Source organism: Lepidochelys kempii, chromosome 8 (genome assembly GCF_965140265.1).
Source record: "Lepidochelys kempii isolate rLepKem1 chromosome 8, rLepKem1.hap2, whole genome shotgun sequence".
Classification (NCBI taxonomy): domain Eukaryota; kingdom Metazoa; phylum Chordata; order Testudines; family Cheloniidae; genus Lepidochelys; species Lepidochelys kempii.
In genome coordinates this window covers 79,370,798-79,396,294 of record NC_133263.1, presented here as the reverse complement: position 1 = coordinate 79,396,294, position 25,497 = coordinate 79,370,798, and the positions used below count along the sequence as shown (strand labels likewise).

General features: G+C 40.6%; 3 protein-coding genes across 5 annotated transcripts in view; 1 reads left to right on the top strand and 2 right to left on the bottom strand.

Moving 5' to 3' along the window:
- SPATA1 (spermatogenesis associated 1) overlaps positions 1-1,684 on the top strand; it is a 37,207-nt gene extending 35,523 nt beyond the window's left edge. The window contains exon 14 of the mRNA XM_073357224.1: positions 1,408-1,684. Coding sequence (XP_073213325.1) covers positions 1,408-1,512 — 105 coding nt within the window. The 3' untranslated portion in view covers positions 1,513-1,684. The remainder of the gene's footprint in view (positions 1-1,407) is intronic.
- Positions 1,685-5,739: 4,055 nt separating this feature from the next.
- On the bottom strand, positions 5,740-15,933 carry CTBS (chitobiase). 3 transcript variants are annotated; one of them, XR_012160432.1, is made up of 8 exons: positions 15,371-15,933; positions 13,856-13,994; positions 12,705-12,913; positions 11,663-11,834; positions 9,355-9,452; positions 8,166-8,359; positions 7,594-7,755; positions 6,294-6,381 (listed from the first exon to the last, which is right to left on the bottom strand). XR_012160432.1 is itself a non-coding variant. In XM_073357216.1 (7 exons), exons 1-7 carry the CDS (start codon positions 15,518-15,520, stop codon positions 6,196-6,198), a joined length of 1,116 nt encoding a protein of 371 aa, XP_073213317.1. In that variant the 5' UTR covers positions 15,521-15,927; the 3' UTR covers positions 5,740-6,195. The 3 variants fall into 3 exon arrangements, 2 of the variants coding, with proteins under 2 accessions (XP_073213317.1, XP_073213318.1); XM_073357216.1 differs by lacking the exon at positions 8,166-8,359 and having other exon boundaries at positions 5,740-6,381; positions 15,371-15,927; XM_073357217.1 differs by lacking the exons at positions 7,594-7,755; positions 8,166-8,359 and having other exon boundaries at positions 5,740-6,381; positions 15,371-15,929.
- Positions 15,934-16,871: 938 nt separating this feature from the next.
- LOC140916629 (vitellogenin-2-like) overlaps positions 16,872-25,497 on the bottom strand; it is a 33,362-nt gene continuing 24,736 nt past the window's right edge. The window contains exons 27-33 of the mRNA XM_073358302.1: positions 24,874-25,009; positions 23,363-23,549; positions 20,802-20,896; positions 19,141-19,238; positions 18,897-19,056; positions 17,662-17,823; positions 16,872-16,990 (exon numbers count right to left, since the gene is read on the bottom strand). Of these exons, the coding sequence (XP_073214403.1) occupies positions 16,872-16,990; positions 17,662-17,823; positions 18,897-19,056; positions 19,141-19,238; positions 20,802-20,896; positions 23,363-23,549; positions 24,874-25,009 (957 nt within the window). The remainder of the gene's footprint in view (positions 16,991-17,661; positions 17,824-18,896; positions 19,057-19,140; positions 19,239-20,801; positions 20,897-23,362; positions 23,550-24,873; positions 25,010-25,497) is intronic.

The following is a 25,497-nucleotide window of genomic DNA, read 5'->3' as shown; positions in this document are numbered from 1 at the left end:
TCTCCAGCACTAGGGTTATCAACTTTCTAAGCCCCAAAAACCAAGCACCCCTGCCCCACCCCTTCCCCTGCCTGTACCCCCACCCCTCCCTAATGCTCCACCCCCGCCCCATCGCTCACTACCCATCTCTCTGTAGGAGAAAGCTGACATAGTAGACAATATAGGCCATAGTTTGGAGACTCTGAGATTGACACATCCTCGTAGAGCCTTTCAGAAATGTCTGATGAAAAGATGAGTAGCGTGATATGGAAGGCTACACCAGCCTAAGAGTTGTAAAGAACCAGCAGACTTAGATAAGCACAATAGAAAAATCTATAAATAAAAAAAAACACTGATGTCCATTGCTCGCTAATGAAAGAAAGAGGATGCAGAGGTGGAATAAGCATCCCATAAAGTATTTTCAAATCTAAATCAATGACATTGAGGGCATTTTGGAAGGGCAAAGTAAAAAAGGGACCTGAGAAAGTTATTACTGCCTCACATTGTATCCTGACAGCAAATGAAGTGGAACAAAAGTTGAGTATTTGGGAAAACAAGCTCAAACACAGCTCTAGGACAGTAATTCATTATCCAGCCTTGTTTGTAAGACACCAGCTTCAGAAAGTGGAAGAAAAACATCTAATTATAGCTGTTGGAGATATATCCTTGATGTAGAGTCACATCTATGAGAGACTGACAGGAGTAAATTCACAGTTTTAAACATCCACAGGGTAACAAGGTATTGACATCCTCAAAGGGTATAATGGAGCAGGCAACAACAGAGATGAGATAAGGGGGCTAGCAAACATTTATAAAGAAATGGAAAAAATTAGTATAATGGAAATCAGATGGTCTAACCTGAAGATAAAGAACAGAATGAAAACCCATGAGCGTTTGTCTGACAAGGTCATTTTATTCACAGACCAGGTCTGGTCTAGACAACTGCAGTACAATACACATCTTTTCACACGAGCTTGGAGCCAGATTTTAATTTTAGTTATAGAGAAGTGAGTTCAGAGTATGACACTGAAATCAATGTGGATTGTACTGTTGCAACTAAAATAAGAATTTGTCCCTTTGCCTTATCATTTGCAGTGTGGGAGACAATTCTGTCCATTGCTAGCAAAATGGAAACGACTAGAAAACTTATTTCTAGAAGAGAAATATTGTCAGTTATACAAAGCAGTCCTGAGTGTCTTAGTCAGGCAAACCCTTACTGATGGCGATCGGAATTTGCCGAGTAAGGATTTCAGGATTTGACTTTTAAAGACGACACAACAAAGGAAACATGCAGAAAAGCAGGACTAGAACTGGATAGAATCAAAGCGTCCTGGAGATGAAAGGCACATTCTATATCCATCTGACCCACATAAAAGTTAAATCTTCAACTTCAAAATCTTCCTTAAATAATCTCTAGTTCTTTTGCAGATGAGAAAGCAGGCAGCCTCTGATTTACGAGCATTGAGAGCAGAGCTGGCACAGAAGAAAATTCAGTCATCTTTAATACTCCAGTCTGAAACACCAATATTTTAGAAGGATCACATTACTTGGGATTGTGTGATATATTTGTATCGAAGCTCAACATATCAGTAGTTGGTTTTATGTTCCTATGCTTTTATTGTACAGACTTCTCAATATGTAAGATAGGATAATTGTATATGTTAAAATAGAGGTATATCATTTATTTAAAATGCCCTAAAATATCTCAAGCTAATAATTGTAACTTAGTTGTAATTCACTTATACTTATAAAAATATGCAGTTTAACCAATTAGCGTGTTTATTTTTGACTATAAGCTAATAAAATGTAAAGAAATGGCATTAATTTTTTTCAAATAGTGAATTATGTTTATTTTATACAATGAAGATCAACATGGAATTGTAATTTGAACTAGTATACCCATAGTTGTGAATAAAAATGTATATTTGGTCTTTTGAAGTACATATAGCTCAATCAGTTTAACCCACAAAATACAGTCGGCAATTTTTACAGGACTGGGGCAGCAGAAATCTGATTTCAGATATCTACTCATTGTGCTTTGAAATTCAAGCATTGTAATCATAGCAGTCTTGTAGTTTCTTTTCCCTCTCTTACGTGTAGCTGCACTGACAATCAAGTGCCCTTGTCCTAGCCATGAGGTTGTGAATATGATCACGGTCAGACTTATATGAAAGAAAATGTAGAGCATACAGTATTTATTAACCAAGTTCAGAGTGGAGGCAACAGGCATGTTCCTGTATGGAGTATCAGATCTCTGGAAGGGAAATAGTACCCCCTCCATGTTAACTTTTTCCATTCTCTCCTGCTTGCTTCCTCAGTTCCAAAGGGTATTATATCTAGCAAAGCAGGACGCTGCAAGAGGTTAATGTGAAGCGGCCACAAAACTGACAAGGCTATACTAAATTATTGCAAGTGACAGAAACAGACAGGATGTCAGTAATAGGATGTGAAAGTTCTTGCAACACTTTCAAAAGGAGGAACTCTAAATCTTGTGAGCTATACAACCTCTCTGTCTCCAATGTAATCCCTCTTTAAATCCTTCTATAAAGCTTTCCCAACAAATGAACCAACCCCTGTTCCACTTCAAGATTGGAACCTAAATCCTATGAATCTGAACTGTATTGTCTAGGACCAATTTAGATTTCAAACTCTAGAAGGAAGGGACTGTCTTTTCTGTTTATTCAGCATGGAAAACACTAACGGTATTTAATAAATAAGAGCAGAGGACTGGACTTTGGGTTCCAGTCACTGCTGTGATACAGAAAACTTGAAATTATAAATAGTTCAATTAAAATTCTAGTTGATGAAACAGATTCAAGTGTTTAATTTTTAAAGTTTTAACAAAAATTAGCAAATGAAATACACAGCAGCAGATGAAAAGAGATACCACAGGTAGAAGGTGATCTAGTCCCTTTTGTTTTACATCTAGTCCCTTTTGTTTAGTATAAGGAATCCAGATCCAATCTGTGACCCCCTGAGGGCTGGAAGTTTAGAGTTATGGCTCTGCAGCAGCATCCCTTTTCCCCAGAAGCACTTCATGGGAATGTGGCTCAAAATGTTGGGAGGGGAGTGGACTGGACTGAGACAGTTCCCCAAAGCATTGTCTTTTCTCAGCCCCATAGAGATTCCCCATTCTCAGATACTGCTGAAATCCCTTCATAGGAGTCAGGTTTCACAGGGTTTTGAGGCAGGGCCAAAGGGTGAGTGGCTACAATATGTGATCATCTCCATGGCAGAGAGGACAGCTAAATGAATATCCACGCCCAAATTAACAGCTAACTCATGCTCCTTGCATGCACCTTCTTCAGGGAGGAAAGTTTTACACAAATGCAAGGTGTCTCCTCCCTGATGGTACACACTGAAGTAAACCAAGTCACCTCCACCCAGAGTTTCCTAGCCCCTGTAGTCCAAAAAGTCTCTCTCAATGTGATCACACCCTATAATAATCTACAAGAATAAATGACAACATATTAAGAGGAAAAAGAGGGAAATGGTTACGTATTAAATAGTAGATTCAATCCAGTTCTGTAATGATTTCTTCTTTTACAGAAAAAATCCTCAATCTAGCATTTATAGAAGTTATTTATTTGCTGGATGCTGGCTTAATATTCCTCAGTCCCTCAGATGAAGTCTAAAAGCAGTTAGATGGACATGCATACCAAACATCCAATTTACTTCTTAGTTTTCAGCACTCTACCAATGCTTACTTTGTGCATTTTCCTAATACAATTCTGCAGCAAGCAGTCCACACAAACCTGTTTAAGCTATACTGTGTTCAACAGTAAAGTTTTATACACCCCCAGCAGTGTCCATTTGCACTTCTCTAACAGTTATAAAACAGCTTTTAAAGGTTTTATGACTGACACTATGTTAAGCACTTTTCAACTAGTAGAGAAAGTACAGTAGAACCTCAGAGTTACAAATTGACCAGTCAACCACACACCTCATTTGGAACCAGAAGCATGCAATCAGGCAGCAGCAAAGACAAAAAAAAAAAAAAAACGCAAACACAGTACAGTACTGTGTTAAACATAAACTACTAAAAAAAACAAAGGGGAAGTTTAAAAAAAGATTTGATAAGGGATCATTTGAATTAAGATGGTTAAAAGCAGCATTTTTCTTCTGCATAATAAAGTTTCAAAGCTATATGAAGTCAATTTTAAGTTGTAAAATTTTGAAAGAAAATCCATAATGTTTTGTTCAGTTATGAACATTTCAGAGTTGTAAACAACCTCCATTCCCAAAGTGTTCATACCTCTGAGGGTCTACTGTAACATCAGTTGCAAGTTATAGCAGAGTCAGGGCCTAACTTGACAATGTTAGGTATTTAAACCAAAATCCTGATTAAGGAGGGGGGAATGTCAGACTCCTATTAATTATTTCACTGTGTCCACAGATTCAATAAGACAATATCAACATTTAAAAAACAACACTTAGTATATCAACTTAAGTGCATACCTGAGTAGTCCCACTGACTTCAATGGGAATACTCAAAGCGTATAAAATTAAACAGATGCGTAAATGTCCCCAGGATATGGGCCTATCTTTGTAACAAATACACAGCAGGACTAGAAAACAGTTTTCTTTCTTCTTTCATTGCAGTATGTTCAAAGACAAACCACAGACTCAGAAGATTTGGATTACACCTCACTTTTAAAATGTTATATACAGAAAATCTCTCAAACACAGTTTAGTAGATCATTTATTTATGAAATAATCCTTGAAACATTAAAAAACAAATATTGTATTTTGCTTCTAGGAAGATGAAAGTGCCATGAATTGTTCTTTTGCCTCAGCCTTAATATTTCCTTTCCATTTTAACAAAACTTCACTGAAATATGCACGTGAGCACACACGCTCTCTATAAATGTTTCCAAACATCTTAATATTTCATTCAAAATTCCCCTGGCACAATGAATCATCATCAGAAAATATTAGGACTAACCTGAGATTCTCATTCTGAATATTTTCACATGTTATAAGCAACTAGAAATGAATATAGGGTCCTTTTATTCAGCCTGAGTTTTGTGGAAAGAAATGTGAAAAACACCATGCTAGATCAAGGAATCTATCCTCTTAGTTGTCAGGAATCACAGCATTTAAAGATGAAAACATCTATTAGATTATCCAATCCATTTCTCTACTGATACAGAGTTGTTCTCTCCGCAAGATCTACATAAAATTGACCTAAAGACAGATTTTTTCAGGGTACCATGTTATAGCCAAATTCTAACCTCACTTTTATCCATACAATCCCTTTAACTTGAACACAAACATGATTTATCCACACAGACAAGATCAAACCACAATATAGCACAAATGAAGCACTAGCACGAATAAATACTGTGCCCCAAAACAGATTCCAATGTGTAGCTGGGCACCTTTTCTGCAAAAAAAGTGTTAAACTAGCCAGTGTGTGTGCATATGTTTCCCATAGCTAGTAGTACCAGTTACTGACATGAAGGATGAGGCGAATAAACCTCTACATACTTAGAGAACATCATCCATTCCTCTGATTTTGAATTAAAAGCACCATGTAGACTTTACACTAGCATCAGAAATTACAGCAGTATGGTGACTACAATTATCTAGTTCAAAAATGTAGACACTTAAAAATGCTAATTATGAAATCAATGTGTTCAGACAAGTCATAAGAAATGCTTATCATATACACTTTAGAATGTTGCTTTGAGAAAAATGGGCTTTCTTTGCAGCCCAAGGTTTTCTGGCTTTTGAAGTTGTAAAAAAAACCTCACAACGTTATGTGAACATAAAAAGAATATTTAATTCTTCAGTTTCACTGGCAACAAAGCTAAATGCTACAAATAATTAAAACCTTCACAACCTTTACAGAATAAAGAACAGTAATTGGTTATGTTAAAGCATTTGTATTGAGCAGAGCACCTCATTCTCATATGCTCTCTTTTAAATGGTTCAACATACATATGTTGTTAATATATATTATGAGCGTCAAGTTCAAGGTCTGATGCAGTTATGAAAGTTGTGAAAATGAGAATAACCAGAACCTGTTAAAACAGTGTTAATGCAATGTTAAATACTTTCTAAGGTATAAAGCACAGACTGACAAGATGAAGTTTTGCTTGTAACCAGTGCATGCTTGCAAGAAGGCATAAGACAGCATATTAGCCATAACAACTACCAATTAATTTTCTATATTCTAAATCCAGAGGTAGTGTTCACTATCTTACATAGTTGCTATGGTCTCAAGGCTCGCCACATTGCTTCAGTCTGCTGCTCTGCTACAGAACTTCTGGAGTAGTCAAGACAATTTCCATTCCACATGCCAATACCCCTTAAACCACGTTTCTTTGCAAACGCTGCCTTCAGGGAAATGCTCTCCGGATTATCGTACCATACTTGATGAAAATGACCAAGAGAGTCCTATAAAAAGTTCATCGGACATTTGTGTTAGCATATATTAACACTGTATACAAAGAGGTCAAATGCAATGAATCAAAACTATAATTATAAATGAAGTAAAAACTCAGATGAATAAAATATGTACAGTGCTTTTCCAGACTTACATTTAAAAGCTCTACAAACAAGACAATCTAAAATTCCCTTTCCAAAAGTGCAAAGAAGCTACTTAAAAGAATGTGTGTGTGTGGTTTAAAACAAAAAAAAAAAAAAACCCCACAACTCCAGCTATCTTTCTTCTACAATGCACAGACCAATAAACATCTCTGCTTTCTTACTAGTATTTTTCTCTGATCTCCAGACAAGCAACCACAAATGAGTTACAAAGATGTTTGTATTAATTTTGGTTAAATGAGATGACTAGATCTGTGTGTATTTTATTGATAAATTTAATTTAAAAAGCTGATAATATCAAAGGCTTGGGCTAGGATTTCAATCGTGCAGTCTAATCTAGTAAATGAAATTCAGTCACAGAGTATGTGTTTTTGTTCCTAGCAATAAACATAGGTTTAGAGAAAGTTATGGAATTTTGCTAAATAAAAATTATATTGCTTTCAGCAGGTGATGACTTTTAAGAGCTTTTAGTCAGTCATCAGTGCACTAAAGTTATACAAAATTTAATACCAGGTAACTGACAATCCATCACCAACGGAACCATAAGAAATATTTACAGCTTTATAAGTGCACACCAATAATATATGGGCTCAGTCTTCCACTGCATCCAGATGGAGTTTGGACACAGTGAAGAGGGGACGCCAAAGGGAGACAGTTGCAGCTCCCTGATCTTGTGCCACCCAGCACCAGCCGCAATTAAGAGCGGCTGGGATCCTGTTTTAACTTACATCACTGCCATAAGGTTCCTTAGGGGCCTTATGACAAGGAAGGATGGGCATAGTGGAACTCTGTCCTACCAAACCCCCTTCCTGGCATCATATGCATCCTCCCTCTCAATGAAGAGGTGGGAGGCTAGTGCAGGAGCCAGCTCTGCCACTTTTGCCAGCATTATGCCAATGGAGAGTTCCCCTGCACAAGTTAAGCTGGAATCCATCCACTCTGCAACACATAAGCATCCAAAGTGGATAGATCACACCTGAGAATCTAGCTTTTATGAGAACAGAACTAAGGTTCATGTACATTTAGTCCACAGCTCAAATGTTTGTCTAGGAAACTGCTTACCTTATATTCATAATATGGAGCCTTCTGCTCCTCATCCCACAGGCTCCCAGAAATAGAACTATTCACCTGCTTCATTATTGTTCCATAGGTGACCTGACGCCCTGCAGCATCACTGCATGGAGCCCCTCGGAAAGGAATATTTGGGAGGGAACAAACATGATCCTGAAAAAACAGGGAGTTCTGGTTCATGTTTCTTGGATTTATTAAACCCTTCAGAAGGGATAAGCCTGGAAGAAAGTCAGAAAGAGGCACCTGCCAAAAAATAACTAAATATTCACACCAGATATGGATTACTATCTGTTTCAATAAAATGTAGAGAAAGAAGTTCAATTGAAGTTCAATTTCATTTAACTGAAATGAGTAACTTCCAGCTCCTCATACTGGTCTACTGTAGGAAACAACACTAATATTCACTTTATATTATTTGTGTAATAAAATAATTAATTAAATAAATACATAACAAAACTCCTCAATAATATTTTCTACTTGTAGCCCCCTTGCTAATTTGGGGGCTTCAGAGAAAGAGGAGCAGAGGCACAGACTGGATCTTCAACTGAGAGTGCTTGACTCACCTATGCTTGAGCCCCAGTGTCTGTGGGGGCTGGCCCAGGAACCTGACTGACATGCCTGGACAATCAACTGCAGGTCCCAGAGAGCCTTCATATGCCTGGACCACATGACTGAGCATGGCAGGGACCATGTGAGGAGGGAGAGCTGATTTCAGGAAGTCATGTTGGAAGAGAAGCAGCCTCAAGAGAGCGTCTCTCTGCAGTAGAAGGGGAGATGGCTATTTTGACTCTCCCTATCAGAGGGCCTGAGACTGACCTGGAGCCCCTAGCTCCAACAACAGAGAGACCAATCCCAAGATTCTGCTGCACCAGTGAGCACTGAAAGCCAGCAGAACACAACAGTCAGGGCTCAAGGCCACCAGGGACTCCATTCAACTGAAAGGCAGGACTATCAGTTTCCCAGGAATGGATACCAGCCATCCACATCAAACTCCAGTCCCTCCACCCCCAAGATAAGGCCTCTAAGGAGCACTGGTGGTGGCGGGGGAAGAGGGAATTGTCATATCAATTTAGTTTGTGGGCTTTTATTTGCAGGATTTGGGGGGTAAGGAGCTTATTTATTTAACGTCTTTGATTCCTTTTCCTGTTGTCTTCCCCTTCCTTTTAATTTACCGCTATCCTTTTCAGGAATTAAATGCTATTTATGTAATTCCTTGATTTATTGTACCCATAAATTATAATGTCCTAGAGGTCACAGGGTTGATTACGGATTTACACACCTGGACACAGGATGGAGGCACCAAGCACTAAGAACTCAGGGACCACTGGTCCTAAAGGGGGTCACCAAATCCCTGTAGAGGGATAAGAGGCTCCACTACCTTCAGAAGGGATCAGGCTGCCCCACAAGAGGGAGCTACATACTTATATAGCTCTTTTCATCCAAAGATTTCAAAGCACTTTTGGGTATCCAAGTATCATCATCTTAATTTTACAGAGGAGGAAAGGGAGGCACAGAGGTAGAATGACTTGCCTGGCATCACACAGTAAGTTACTGGCAGAACCAACTAGAACACTGATATCTTAAGTCCCTGTCCTGTGCTCTTATCTTAGAGACCACACAGTTTTTGCACTTCCTAACTGTAAAAAAACAAAACAAAAAATAAATAAAAAAAACCCTACCAAAAATTATATAGCATATCATAGAAAAAAAAATATCAAAAACACAGCTATGATAGAACTGCCTTAATCTTACCTTAGACAAATCCAGACATCTATAATCATAGCCATACCAGGGAACACCCATCACAAGCTTCTTTGGCTCAATGCTCATGTTAATGTAGTCATCATATCCTAATTTAAAAGAAAATATGAATTTACATGCATACTTCTTTTTTCTGCTGTATATATTTACTAACTTGCCAATGTAATATAAGGTAATGAAGTTAATGCAAATCCATAAGGGTTTATGGAAAACAGACCCTGTCAAACAAACTTGATATCTTTTTTGATGAGATTACTAGTTTGGTTGATAAAAGATAACAGTGTTGTCCTAAGACTTCGGTAAGGTGTGTCACTTGATATATACCACATTTTGATAAAACACCCAGAATGATATAAAATTAACATGGCACACATTAAATGGATTAAAAACTTGCTAACTGATAGGTATTAAAAATGTGTAACTACACATGGGAAATCGCTTTGGAGTTGGTCTGTCTCCAGTGGGGTTCTGCAGGGATTGTTTCTTAGCCCTACACTAAGAACATAACTGTTTACCATTTTTACCAATGACCTGGAAGAAAACATACCATCATAAATGATAAAGTTTACAGATGACACAAAAATTAAGGGAAACAGTAATGAAGGAGGACAGATCACTGATTCAGAGCAATCTGAAACGTTTGGTAAACTATGCACAAGCAAACTGTGTGTGTTAATACAGATAAATGTAAATGTATACATCTAGGAACTAACAATGCAGGCCACGCTTACAGGACAGGGGACTCTATTCCGGAAGGCAGTGACTTTGAAAAAGATTTGGGGGTCATGGTGGATAATCAGCTCAATATGAGCTCCTAATGTGACGCTGTGACCAAAAGAGCTAATGTGATCCTGAGATGCATAAAAAGGAGAATCTCAAGTAGAAATAGAAAGGCTATTTTACCTCTATATTTGGCAATCATGTGACTGCTGCTGGAATACTATGTCCAATTCTGGTGCCCACAACTGAAGAAAGATATTGATAAATTGCAGAGGGTTCAGAGAAGAGCCATGAGAATGATTAAAAGATTAGAAAAAAATAGTGATAAACTTATAGTGATAGACTGAGCTCCGAAGAGAAGGTTAAGTGGTGACTTCACAATGGTCCGTAAGTATCTACATGGGGAACAAATATTTGATAATAGATTCTTCAAACTAGCAGAGAAAGGTATAACACGATCCAATGGCTTAAAGTTGAAGCAAGACAAATTCAGACTAGAAATAAGGCATAATTTTTTTATTTTTATTTTTTAAACAGCAAGAATAATTAACCACTGGAACAATTTACCAAGGGTCTCCATTGCTGATAATTTTAAAATTAAGACTGGATGTTTTTCTTAAAGATACGTTCCAGTCATTACTCTGGGGAAGTTATATGGCCTGTGTGATACAGGAGGTCATAATGATCCCTTCCAGCCTTAGAATCTATACCTAGAGCAGATTTCCCAACATTAATGAAGCAAAGGTTATCAAGGCAGATAAATACATCTAAGACCCTCTTTCCAATGTAATTCCTTTGGTATAACATCTTTTTACTGTTTGATCTACCATATGATTAATTTATTAATAAAGAAATGTCTCAAATCATATAAAATTAAGTACTAAAAAGACTCAAGTATGAACTATCTGCAAGACATTAGGAACTCCAGGGAAGTGCACCAATTAGCTTTCACAGCCATGCTTTCATATGATACCCTGGCCAGCGAGGAAAAACAAAGGGCATTTCAGTATATGCAGAAAGCTGCCAACATTATTGAAATATGAATTCTAAATACAAGAAAGTTCTACATGATGCACAGAAAGGAAAGATAAAGTTTAACAGCAGAATAAAGCAGTTCAAGATGTTTCAGTAGCTGACAACCTGAGCAGTTGTAGGGTGACAAACTGTATGAGCCATTAAGCTGATGTGGAACCCTGCACATTTAAATCATTTTCAGTCAAGAAAGAAGTTAAATGGGTGCAGGTGCAGCCTTAGGTAGGTGCCATTTGTGCCTATGCCCTAATCCAACTCTTGCCCATGGGTGTACCTGAATCCCACTGAGGGTGACATATATAATTCAGGTGTCAAATAGCACATGACTGCTCTATGTCCATTCATGGCGCCACAAAAATCTGAGGTACCTATTCCCTCAATGTGAAAACAGTTCTCTTAGTAGATTTTAGTAATATCAAAGGCTTCAAGAAAACAAATAATGCAATCAAAAGGCATTTAATATATTTTAGGAAAAAGGTGTCCCCTTCCAATAATGCATTTTAAAAGAGAAATGTGCCAGCTGCTAACATTATTGACTGATTCTTACCATCTAAGGTCTGACTGTAGGGAGCATTGGCTCTTGCAATACATCCTGTCCAGACCTGACTCTGCTCATCATAAGACATCACGAACAAGAAATCACAGGCATCTGCAATCCCACTGTAGTTGTAGCATCTTTTGTCTATGCATGCTGGAGACCAAGCCACATCAAAGGTGACCTGACAGACAAAACCACAACTTTAAATCTAGTGTGGAGTTCATATATTTTATTGCTTTGCTGTTCTGTAAAGCAGAGCTATGTAAACTTTAGTGGGATGTTTTCAAAATGCTGCGCTGTTCGATACCCATGGATTGTAAGAGGAACTGTAATATTTCTGAGTTTTCAGAGCAAATCTGCCTTTACAACTATAAAATTAATATGCATAAAAGGAGCACAGTCAAGACTAGTGGGCCCAAAATCTGATTCACCTTTTTTAAAAATATGTCTGCAAAGTCTTCTGTGTGTGTGTAATTTAATACACACACACAAAAATAGAATTACGAACTATGACCAATGATAATTTAAGAACATGACAGAGAACAGGCAAAGGATAAAGATAAATCTTTTCAAAGGAAATCTTTAACATCTTTGATTCCTTTGCCTGTTAAATCCTGCTAAAGATTTATCAAGTTTTTCCTCACATCATGCTGAAATTATCAGTATTTTCAAAGTTTCATTAAGTCATACCAACAACAACATAAAAGTGATTTACCTCTGGCAGCCAAAACACCAAAAAGGTCTATAATGAAAATACTGTCAATCCCAGCAAAATTGCTTCTATTTTAATATTTGAGTTCCTTAAAGGATGCATTTTCAATTATCCTTCAGAGAAAAAGAATACAGCCGTTTTTGTTCTGTTTGTACAGCACCTAGCTCAATAAGGAGCTTATATATGACTATAATATATATAATACAATGTACACTTGGGAAACAGTGCCAGTGGCTTGCACAGAATTTTACAGACAAGTGCTCTTTACATTATGGAATAAATTGCGAGGACATCACAGATTTAAAATCTATCATTTTATAAAATAAATGTTGTTTTCACCTGTGATCCTGGAATTTCTCTATGAAAAGCATCAGTAGTTTCTTTAACCAGAGCCGTTAATGCATAGTATTCAGGTGACATCTCACGAACTTCTTGCTCTATGTCTATATTAATTCCATCCATATACTGCTTTTTGGCCAGGTCCACCTGTTGAGCTATCCAGGCTGTTCTGTTAGCAGAGTCAATAATTTCCTTCACAGGTACATCTCCTAAACAAGAAATCTTAATAAATTACCACTTATTTGAATAATGGTAGATATTGGGGCTGGGGGGGAATCCTATTCTGCCATATACTTCATTTCCATGCTCTATGTGGACCGTATAGTGGAGACCAATTCAAGTGTGGGGTAGTTTGGTATTTTTTTGGTACAGTTTCCTTGGGAGATCATACTATGCTGTGAGATTATTCCTGAATTTTTCTTTGTAGTTTCATCCCGCTACTTCTGGTTATTCCTTCTTTAGCCACTGTGAACAATTGCTCTCCCTTCCTCGAAGCCGACACCTTTCTGATACTTCCAGACATAGTGACACACTCTTCTTGTTTCTTTTAACCTTTCCTTTTAAGCGATCCCTCCTTCTTCCCATATCTTTGTTGCCTTTTTCTGTCTTTTTTGTAATGAGAAGTCCAAAACTCTGTGTACAACCTGTAAGTGTGGCCACAAATGAAGGATTTCATATATAAAATAAACCCCAAATATGAACAGCATTTTCAGCCTCATAGGTATTACACTTTTTTTTTTTTAAACATTTAATACTTTACACACTCCTTCCTCCTAGTATATATTTGGGGCTATTCTTGTCCAAGAACCTTTAAGATTGATTATAGCTCTTTAATTCAACATTTGATTTTTAAGTATTATACAAACACATGGAGCAGAGACCTGGCACAGGTCCTGCCTATGCTTTTCCTCTTCCCATTTCTTCCTCTCCATTCCCATGTGACTTCTACTGGTCTCTTTCCCAGTAGATCCTTTATTTTGCTGACACTGAAGTAGTTTTGTTACTATTGGGGCAGAAAGAATTGGAGTTTTGCCTGTTTCATACTTTTTTTAAAAATTCTGGGTGGTAGTGTATCCCTATGCAAAAGGGGGTATATTATTCCCTTATAAATTTAATACATAAATGCCCACATTTCCCTAACTGTAACCAACCTTTTAGTACTACCCTGGCTCCTTTAGAATGAGCATAACACAATAGCTCAGGGTCATATTTTCCAAAAGCTGCCACAGTTGTAATCTGTGACCAATCATAGAACTTCCAAGATTTTCTTCCAACATCAAACACAAAGACCTGCAAAAGCAGAACAAAAAGTAAGCAACTGGAAGCACACCAAATGTCAAACTCTCATGACAGTTTAATTTAAATTAGAGCTGCGTCATTCCTTTCCCTTGCATCCCAAATACATTCTAGGTAGAGTAAAAAGTTAAATTATTCATGCTTCTTGAAAGCCAGCTTGTCCTTTACAGATCTAGTGCCTGCCAAATTCAATAGCTGACTGGTCTCAAAACGCAAACAAACTGGCAGGAGCTTTGACAGGATTCAACATCATTTCCCAGTAATTCATGCTGACCCGGTTTATACATTTTTTGTCAAACAGAAGCTGCCAGATCAAATAAACCTACCCTAACTGATTAGATTCATTTAAACAGTTTGCTAATGAACTAATTTAGACTCATTTAAAACTTCAGGAAGGTCGTGGTGGATTACAACTCATTTTATTCTATTAAAAACAAGACTGTTTTGATTTAGTGGGCTGGATTTTGTAAGAGGTTGAATAAATCATCCCCGTAATTTAACAGTAGACCAACATTTGAGGGTCTACTCTAATCAATTTTCAAAGTTTCATATGTAAAGTTGTAATGTCCAGAAAGATACATCAGAGCCCAAAAAAGAGAAGCAACCGATTAGCCATGAGAAAAGGAGTACTTGTGGCACCTTCGAGACTAGCCATGAGATTAGCCATGAACACCTGAGTAATAAAAACAACAAAATAGCTCACTCCCCAACTCTAGCTTCTGCCCTAAGAGGAGTCACAATTCATATGTACTTTAGCCTCAACTTTTCAGCTCGCTGGCACTGCCAGGGTGGTACACAGAGTCCCCGGCCATAACCGACCCCTTAAAAGGACAGTCAAATGCCCTGGAAGAGCTGCGGCCAGCGGGACTTTGCTTCGAAGGCGCCAGCCCGCCCATGTCTCCAAGCCCTGACGAGCCATTGCGGGAGCTGGCTGGGGCAGGCGGGCGGTGCTCAGGAGCCCCTCCCAGCCCCTCCGTAGCCATGCGACACGCCGCGGTGCTGAGGGCTCGCAGGCAGCCCGCGTGGGAGGGGTCTGGCGGTGGGGCTGGGGCGGACCCGGAGCGAATCCGAGACTCTCCGCCAGGGAATGGGGCGGCAAGGACGGCACGACGCCGCCCGCCAGGCCCATGCATCGGGGGTGGCACGGGGCAGCCCGTAGAGCGGCTGTAGGCCCCAGCCAGGGCCAGGCCACTGCCCTGTGGCCCGGGATCGGCAGGCGCCAGGGTGGGAGGCGAGAAGGGCCGCACCGGTGGGCTGAGGCGCGCAGCGCCGACCGGACGCGAGGCCCTCTGGGGGAGGCCGCAGGGCCTCGAGACGGGCAGCCCCGTTCCCAATCCCAGAGCCCCTTGCGGCGCTCGGTGACGGGATACCTCGAACTCCCGGGCGCCGGCGATGGGGCGACAGAGCGCGGGCTCGCGGCAGGGGCACGCGCCGCTGCTCCAGCCCAGGCGCAGGAGCGCGAGAAGGAGAACAGGGCAGCCGCGGGACGTGCACGCGCCGGCCCGCAACAGCCGCCTCATGCTGAGCACTCTCGCTACGTCACCCTTCCCTGATCCGGGCACGCGGCAGCCGCTGCCGGGTCTCAGCTGGGAGCCGCGCTTCCGCCTCGACTCCCGCTACGGGAACGGGAGCGGGCCAATCCTCCCGCTCTCGCTGCTGGCCACGCCCCCAGCAGCGCCGGGGGGCCCAGGCAACCCGGCGCCGCCCGCCGGGGACTCGGGCTGACGAGACGGGGCGACACCGGCAGCTCCAGGGCTGCTTGGGAGGGGAGGCAGCCCGAGTCCGGGCTTCGGCTGGAAGCGCGCTGGGGGCGGGGGCGGGCTGTGGGGGAAGCCAGGCTCCCCGCCCCCTAGCGCTCAGCACAGCCCGGCCCGGAGCGGGGCGGCAGGGCGTGTAAATACCGCCCGGGGCCTGGAGACTCAGGGCCAGCCCGTCAGTGACCGACAGCGAGCCCCGCCCTCCTGCGGACCACGTGCCGCTCGCCAGGCCCCCGCCGGCCCAGTGAGCGGCGCTAGCCGTGGGAGCCTGGAGGCCCTTGTGCCTCTGCCAGAGTGTGGCCCGTTATTTCCCCCGCCCCCTTTTAACAGCTGGAGAAACTGAGGCAAAGGGAGCAAGTAGTTTGGCAAAAGGCTCCAGAGAAAGTAGGCGAGAGGGCCACCCCTGGACGGGCTGTCAACTGTCGCCCGCTCCCTGCTGCCCCCGTCCTTGGTGCCTGGCAATACTGGAGCTGGAGATATGCCAGGGGGAATCAGGCCCCACGGAGCATTTACTCTAACATAGCCTCGGACTTTGGCTACGTCAGTTATTGGTACCCAAGAGGTCCAGGCCTGCTTTTTACAGGCACTGAAAATATGTAACACAAATGTAAGCCCATAGGAACTGCATGTGCTTAGCACTGATGAAAATGAAGCCTTGGGGTGTGTAAAATTGATTATCCTAAACCTGGGACACACAAAATAGGCTCCAGTCCTGCGATGGGCACTGCATGAGTAGGTGCCTGCACAGTGCCAGTTGCAGGATTGGGCCCTGGAGGCAACTTTTAAAAGTGTAGCTTTACATGACGGCTGAAGGTTGCTGCATAGCACAATAATATAATGAAGCGTTTTATTTCTCTGTGACAAAATAATTATGTGTAGTCAAAAAATAAACCTGAACAACTGTTTAATTTAAAGTACAAATATTTATTAAGGGTAACCAGAATTGTTTTCAAAATTTTAAAATATTACATTGAGAAATCATTTTATAAAATAATTCAGTGTTACCTTCACTGTCTGAAACAAAGTAGTGTGTCCATAATTGCAGAGAACGAGTATACATATATCAAAAAAAAAACCCCACCATTAGGGGTATCTAACCCTGTGAAATGTAGTGTCATGCTGCACACTGTAGTTGTTCACAGGAACACATTGTATGAGCATCAACTGTGTTCTCCAAATCCTCAGACTTCTGGTCTAACCTAATCTGCTCTTCATCAAAGCTGGTTGTGGAGTCTGAAAATAAGAAAATGGGGGGAGGGGAAGTGATGCAAAAGTTATTTGTATACTTTCCCTGGACTCAAATGTGCTAATTCAAATGGATTATCCATGATTATACAGTTTCAAAATCTGCATTTTGATTACTTGAAGAGTAAAGCAAACATCTCAAAATCCTAGGCCAAAGCAATAAAAAACTAAAAAAAAGTTGTAGGAACCAGTCTTTATGCAGGTCCAACTCCCACTGAACTCAATGAGAGTTTTGAATGCAGAAAGACTCCAGGGTCAAGCTTGTCATTTTAATGAGCATCATTATTTGGAATCTTATTTTTTTAAGACAATACACTTTTAAAAATCATTTAGGCTAGCTTCTCCTACCCTTACCCATGTTGAAGTAACATTGCTCTGCAAGTAGACTTTACTGCTTTTTTATTCCTCCCAAAATTTAGGGTTTGGGGGTATTTGGGGCTTTTTTCACATTAGAAATAACACATCCTCTCTTCTTTGTGCTGAAGATTCTTGGTAAACTCTTTGAACAACATGAATAACAGTGTCAAAGGAGGCTGTAGCCTGGACTGATGCACTTCCTCCCATAGCTGATGGGACAGGGAATGCTAAGTCTTCATAGAGTCTAACAATCGGACATCCATGATACAGCTCCTGAAAAAGTATGGAGTTTTGAGACTTACCAGCTGGCACACAATGGAAACCAACAAAGACGGGGGCAGTTCTAGTTGCTGAACATCCTTTCACACAGCGCAAAACTGGCTCGACTGAATAGCATTTTGAGGCCACGTTTTCAAAACCAACTGGCTTCTCAATTTTGATGAGTGTGTGCTGCAGTTTACAAGCTACAAGAAGTCAAATAATTGGATTTTAAAACATAAGCTCTAGAAAGCATATACATTTCCTCAACTACAACTGAGCATTACATAGAGGAATCAGTGAAATCAAAGAGATCTAAACAAACTAGATCAGTGATAAATAATATTTTAAATTTGTTCCCATTGAAGTTGATGGGAGTTTTACCATTGATTTCAGGAGGAGGAGGATCAGGCACTAAATTCTGCCCTGAAGAATGCCAATGGGATAACAACTACATGTCTGTAACAAGAGGCCTCCTGCAGTAACAGGCCAAGACAGCTCAGGGCAGGTGTTATGCTTTGCAGAGTAGGGTTGCTCCTTTGTGCAAGTGTGATGCACATGCCTGACCTGCTCCTGGCAACATGGACGGACTACATGCTGCTCAACTTGGGGCACAATTACATTCCTTTTCTTCCATGTCACATCACACCGCCTTTGGCCATCGAGGGCATTCTGACTTCTTACAGGGTGTAGCTGCTAATACGTTTTTGTACATCATGGCAAGATGTCATGTGCCCCCACCTTCTATCCATTAAAATGTTGTCCCTCTATAGCTCCTAATCAGTTTAGTGTAATTAGGAGAGAGAAACTTTATATTTTTGATAGACAATAAAAACATGAAAGTAGCAGAATACAAATCAGCAATGAAGATATGTCCAATAAAATGCCTTTAAAGAATATCTGTTTTTCATAGGCATTTACTGGTCCTTACCTGACTTACATTGCAAAAAGTCATTTTTGTGTTTATATGATTTAGCACACACACATCCCTCATGTAGATGCATGATAAAACACTAACCTGGTATAACAATGCAACAACACAAGACCTTGCAATAAACTACCAATCTCAAGAAAATGTACTTTCTTTTATCTGTGAGCACCAATCACATTGATAGTGAAAAGCATGCACTCGTAGCAGATTGTCAGGTACTCTATTGTCCACCTCTGCTTTAGAACTTGGATCCAGCATAGCACATATATCTAAATATTGTAGCTGTTCTTGAAGCTATTCACTTGTGACTTATGGTAATAGCACAAATATATTTTAGAATCTTCATACCTCCAGCACAGGGCTCTTCTGAGAGAATCCAAGAATGAGCAAAGCTCACTGCATCTTTAGCCACATAGCCACTAGGCATTTGATATTTCTGTTTACTCTCGCCGTCATATTTTCCACAAATACCACATGTTTTTCCAGCCATCCAGAAACCAACTTGAATCTGTATGAAAACAAAGGAAAGGTCAATTTAAATGTTTATTTTATAAAAACAAAAACACTAACAGTGAAGAAAAAAGTACTGTACCTTAAGTGTATGTCCATCATAATAAAGTTTATCTATGCCATACTCTGGGGCTTTTACTGACAAGCCGTCCTTCTCACTGCTGATCAGTATGTATGCATCTGCAACATAATAGCAAATTGATCTTTCTTTGAAGGCAAAAGTCACTCTTTTAGAGCCTGATCCAACTCCCATTTAAGGAAGAGTCTCCTGTTAACTTCAATGGCATTTGGATCAGGCTCTTAAATTGACAAGTCTCTAAAACCTCAATCCTGAAATCAGATTGGCAAATGAGTACCTCAGCTCCTGTACAAACCCCCAAAGAAGTAAAGGTGCCAAATTAATATTGTTTTGTGAAGCTCTGATCCTGCAAGCAGGTCCAATGAGGGTCTTTGTCAAGAGATCTGATTGCAGGATCAGGGAATAACACAGTAATTATTACATATTAAATCAATTTGAGAATAGCTGTTTATAAAATATACACCGAATACAGTCAAACTGTACAATTCCTATAGTGATGACAGTTGTCTATGGAGAGGAATGGCATGCCCTAACATTGTTCTGGCTGCATGCCACAGAAAGAAGCAAATTTTTTAATATAATTTGTGGGAAATAATTTTTAAAACACCAATATGATCCATTTTAACTGTTTAAGTGAGCCATTATTTGTTTCAAACAAACAAACAAACACCCCCAAATCAGAAAACATAAATATTGGAAACTATAATAAAAAATATGGGATCAGATTGTGCCAATTGCCTAGAGTCCAGGCATGCAGAACAGGAATGGGGCACAATTAAAAATGACCGCTGCTCTGGCAGAATCCCAGAGACACTTGGCAACACCTCCCCACCCCAAAGGTGGCCAATATGTTAGCCAAGATGCTGCAATACTATAGCTGCTGTAACTCCATTGCTCCATTTCGACAAATAGAGCTGGGCTAATTTTTTGTACAAAAAACTTTTGGGGCAAACAAATGCAGATTTGGCTTCACCAAAACATTTAACAAATCCATGTCAGTTTTGCCAAACTGTTTTGGTCAGGAAAAAAAGTAAAGAAAAAAATCAAAACGTTTGGTTTCAACATTTTCAAAATGAAATGTTTTATTTAAAATGACTTTTTGAATCAAAATCTTCAATTTTCATTTTAAAAAAATCAATAATGTTTACAAATGCTTGAAACCTTTTCATTTTGGGTGGAATGAAAAGTTTCATTTTACCCAAACAATATATTTATGTTTTTGAATAAACTCGGGATGCAAGATTATGCAGATCCAGTGTCCCTGTTTTTTGCCCATCTTTTTTGCTGCCCCCCAAAACAGTCTTGGTGGAGCCAGTGCAAAGAATCACAGTGTGGCATGCAGAGGGTGCACAGGCCACCCTGTACACATTCCTCTGTCATGCTCTGTCTGTTCCTTGCCTACCGCCAATGGAATTCTTAAGTAGTGCCGAGGGCCTTAGTCAGGCTCTCTAGATCAGGGTGAATTTTATCCTGAGAGAGTTCTGCAGAACCACGCTCTTAAATATTATTCCCCAGCCACAAGTCTGATAATATTGTTGGGTTTTAATTAAAATACTGCTGCTACATTTATGGGGCTGACCTGCCTGGTGTGGTTCTCCCTCTTTCTTCTTCAAATATATAGCAGGAAAGATTAAATGCAATATAAAATATTCTGTGTCACGTACCAGAATTAGATGTGTATGGGAGAATCTGTGCTGGGGTGTGAACACCATTAATCATCAGCTGGATGAGTCCATTTGAAGGATACATGTCAATCTCACTTTAAAAACAGAACAAAATTAGTTTAAAGTAGGGGTCGGCAAACTAAGGCCTGCAAACCTACGGTCCAACCCATCAGATCTTTTAATTCAGCCCTCGAGCTCCCACTGTGGAGTGGGGTCAGGGGCTTGCCCCGCTCCACATGCGCTGTGGCTCTGCACAGCTCCTGGAAGCAGCAGCATGTCCTTCCTCCGGCTCCTATGCATGGGGCGGCCAGGTGGCTCCGCGCGCTGCCCCTGCAGCTCCCGTTGGCTGGGAACTGCAGCCAATGAAAGCTGCTGGGGCGGTGCCTGCAGATGGGGCAGCGCGCAGAGCTGCCTGGCCGTGCCTCTGCCTAGGAGCTGGAGTGGGGACATACCGCTGCTTCCAGGAGCTGCTTGAGGTAAGTACTGCCTCGAGCCTGCCCCCCTGACCTCCTCCCATACCCCAACCCCCTCCTGCCCTCCGAATCCCTCAGTCCCAGCCTCCCACATCCCAAACCCCTCATCCCCAGCCCAACCCCAGAGCCCGCACACCCAGCCGGAGCCCTCACCACCCCCCCACACCCTAACCTGCTGTCCCAGCACGGAGCCCCCTCCCTCACCCTGAACTCATTTCTGGCCCCACCCCAGAGCCTGCAGCCACACCCCTCACCCCCTCCCTCACCCCAACCCCCAATTTAGTGAGCATTCATGGCCCACCATACAATTTCCATACCCAGATGTGGCCCTAGGGCCAAAAAGTTTGCCCACCCCTGGTTTAAAGGAATGTTTCCCTTTTGTGCTACTTAACTCACAATTCATAAACACTGTAGCTCTGACCCTGCAGGGTCCTGAGTTCCTTTACCACCCTGAAGTGAAATACCCCAACACACTATAGAAGCTAAACAGATACTTCTATATAATTAAAGTGAGTTGCTGGTGCTCCACATTCCACAAGAAAATTGGGTTCTCTGTGGCAAAATTATGATCTCTCTAATTATCTGAAAATACTGCATATTGTAGCATTTTTCCCCAGGAAAAATATGTTTTAAAATTTTATTTAGACATTACATTTACCATAAACAGTTTAGTTCCCCCAAAATATTTTAGCAATCATGATACACTGTTCATAATGTTTAAATAAGAATTTTTAACAGAGTCAGAAAATAAAAGACTGTTTCCTTATTAAATTACCACTTTAAAATAAAAATGAACCATAAGAATGGAGATTCAGTCACTTTTTTCAAATGTTCCCAAATGAGTTCACCACTCCTGAAAGGTGATAGCCTATTTGAATTCTAGGGAGCAGTAGGCAGAGCCCACCAAACTAAAGGCTCATCCCCATCAGGTGAGAAAGGGACCATAAGATCCAGGATACAAATGATTACTTGGGACAAAACATAATACAAACAGGAATGGGAGTGCAGGTCCAAAGTGTAAAACAAGGGCACTGTATGGGGACAGCGAGCAGGGAACCCCAGACAGCACCCACTGCTCTGTGAGGAGTTGGTGGATGTTTCCTAGAGGAACGCCTCCAGGATGCATGAAATGACAAGGGAATGGAAAAATTCTCCACTGTCACAGAGAACGCCCCTAGTGCAAAAGGTGCTAGACCAGGGGTTCTCAAACTGGGGGTCATGACTTCTCAGGGGGTCACGAGGTTATTACATGGGGGGTCGTGAGCTTTCAGCCTCCACCCCAAAACCACAATTCACCTCCAGCATTTATAATAATGTTCAATATAAAAAAAGTGGTTTTAATTTATAAAGGGGTTCACACTCAGAGGCTTGCTGTGTGAAAGGGGTCACCAGTACAAAAGTTTGAGAACCACTGTGCTAGATGGACAGACTTGGAGCCTGCAACCTTTTATTTTGCCACAAAACAGGTACAGCACACTGTAAGCTTCCCTACGCTGCCCCAACTTATACCTTATACTAGAGGAGACCACCTACATTTCAAGGAAATAAAGGACAACTCTCCCTTATTGTTTTTTGTGGTACATAATCATACACACATTATAATATCAAACTTTTCTATTACAGTGTGCAATTCTGCACAGTTGCTGCTGCAATATAAGACAATGTGTGTTCTAAACTGACTTGATTATGGATGTGGAACATTAGGCATCAAATAACGGATCACCTCTAAAATGAGAGAGTAGTTCAGTTTCCACCTACATTCAAACGTGTCCACTCTGCCGAGATTGTCAAGCAGGATGCTAACTAGTATAATTGCAATCCTTGTACTTGCTCCCTAAGAACTGGACTGAGACAGCCAACTAATTTCTCATAGTTTAATGAACAGCTGTCAGGTGCTAAAGATTTTTGGTTAGTACAAACCTCAGTTGCATTTAAAAAAGTGACCTGCAGGTGTAAAGCTCTGGGTGTCTTTCAATTGACTTCAATAGCCATTGGATGGGCCCTCTGCCATTATCAATCCCCATTAATCCTCAAATTCCCTTGTGATCACTGTAGCATCTAATTGCCACATTCTCTGGAATTACTTACTGACTTGCAAGTTTGATATTGATTGCTTTAAGGTCAGCAGACTCTTCAGCTTTCTTCATCATCACCAGGAATTTCAGTTCTGGGCTACAATCTTGGGCCAAGACATGGTAGCAATTTGCAGGCATTGAGTAGTTGAATTCAACTTCATTGAAGGTTGTGATCATGTTTTGGGAGACTGAACAATGACCTGAAAAAAAAAGCCCACCATTAGTGAGCTTTTTTCATTTTAGGTGTTCAAATGTAGTAATTGTTTTTTCAATTTGTTCGGCCAGTCTCTGCTCTTGCCGACACTAGCATAAATTCAAAGTAACCCCATTCTATTGAATAATTTCATATTGGCTCCAGTGTGAGAGCAGCATTTGGCCCAGCACTGCACACAGGCAAGCAAATATATGACCATTACGAACACTGAGATAAATTCTGCTCTTACTTGCTCTGGTGCAATCCTATAAATTTGGCCTATTGACCACAGTAACCTTGATGTGATGTAAATGAGAGCAGAATTTATCTCACCATGTTAATAATAATTACCACATCATTGACTTCAGAGAAGTAGCACCAGAAGATGGAGTTCCATGACAGAGTATATGACATCTTATATGGGTTTATTGATTATACTGAGTTTTATCTGGATTAGTGCTGGTTAAAACCAAATCCTCAGAATATCAGCATTCTCCCCAACACTTTTCACTGAAATGGCACTCTCAGAAATTTTCCTACCAGCTCTAATCAGCTTTGACTTCAATAAAGTAAAATCATGGGAATTTGTCCCAGTGGGTTTACGCTCGTGTAACTGAGAGCAGAATTGGCTCCTATATGTTTTCTTATTAAGTTTTTGAAACAAATGTAGAGACCAATTCTGCAGTCCTCCACACTGGGACAAATTCACCTGTGATACAAATCTATTGACTTCAGTTGAATTGTGTCCTTTTGCACCAGTGCATAATTTGGCCCTTTCATTGAAGATTTTACCTGAGAAAGGATCGCACAACTGGGTCCTTAATATTTCATTATTGAAAAAGTAAACCCTTAAAAACACAAATAAAGGAGGTGAGATTATGGCCAAGATTTGCAGAAGTGATTTTGGGTGCTCTTTAAGGAGTCTAAAGCTGCTTACCCAAACACTGAAGTACTCAAAATGATTAATCACTTGTAAATCTTGGCCATACGTTCCAATCTAATTTTATCCCAGGATTCTTACGAGATAATGAATCTGACACAAAATAATGTGCAAATTTGGGAGAATGTGTGTTTTTCACTGCTGTCAATGGGCAGAAGCAAACCTTAATTCCTGACCTGGATTTGAATATTTGTAGTCATTAGTACAACATATGGTACACTGAGCCAAATTCTGCTCTCATTTACACCTATGCAACCTAGCTCACCTTGATTATAGATGTAAAGTTTTTATTTGCAGTTCAATTTATTTTTTAATAAATGTAAAATAATTCCAAGTAATGAAAAAAAATGAGGATATTAGTGCATGCCTTTGAAGATGATTAATTACTGACCTTTAAGACTGTCAATGACTGAGGATGGTATTTTAGTGAAGAAATTCCAAGCAGGATACTGCAGCACTGAAGTTGATATATGTGGATCTAAAGGGAGTGGCAGTGGAAGGCTAATGTCTCTGCCATAAATTGTGAACTGAAAAGGAAACAGAAAACAGATTAGAATATAGACTATGCCAAATTTCTGCAAAACCAATATTTTCATGGTACTATTCAAAGGGGGCTGTGTTATGCATTTTCTTTTCACTGATCGAAATCTACATGGGTCACAAGTGAAAAGGAATGGAAGTCCCTATTTGTCTACACTACAAATTGACTGCACAGGTGGTACATATGAAGTCTCTGGAATAACAAAAGGTGATGTAGATTAGCTCTGAGGTTCATTAATGGAGCTCTTTGAGGAAACATATACCACAGACCTCCACTGCCCAAATGGCTTGGGACCTGTTTACATGAGAGAGAAACTTCCCAGGTCTGAACTACCAGAGTCAAGATCAGTGAAGCCTCAGACTGGAGCTATATCATTTTGAAAGGGCTGCTGATAGGACATTATCTGTCAGGGGTCCTCAACAGTAATGTGTTCTCCCTGTTCTTGGCCCAACAGAGCCTGGATTTGTCAACCTT

Bases quoted from the DNA above. Each gene is read 5' to 3' on its own strand.
- CTBS (XM_073357216.1), bottom strand. From the start codon at position 15,520: ATGAGGCGGCTGTTGCGGGCCGGCGCGTGCACGTCCCGCGGCTGCCCT. The intron at 11,835-12,704 runs GTGAAAACAACA...TTTGTCTGTCAG, and splicing joins GAGAAATTCCAGGATCACAG to GTCACCTTTGATGTGGCTTG. The intron at 9,453-11,662 runs GTAAGAATCAGT...CTTTTAAATTAG, and splicing joins CTACAGTCAGACCTTAGATG to GATATGATGACTACATTAAC.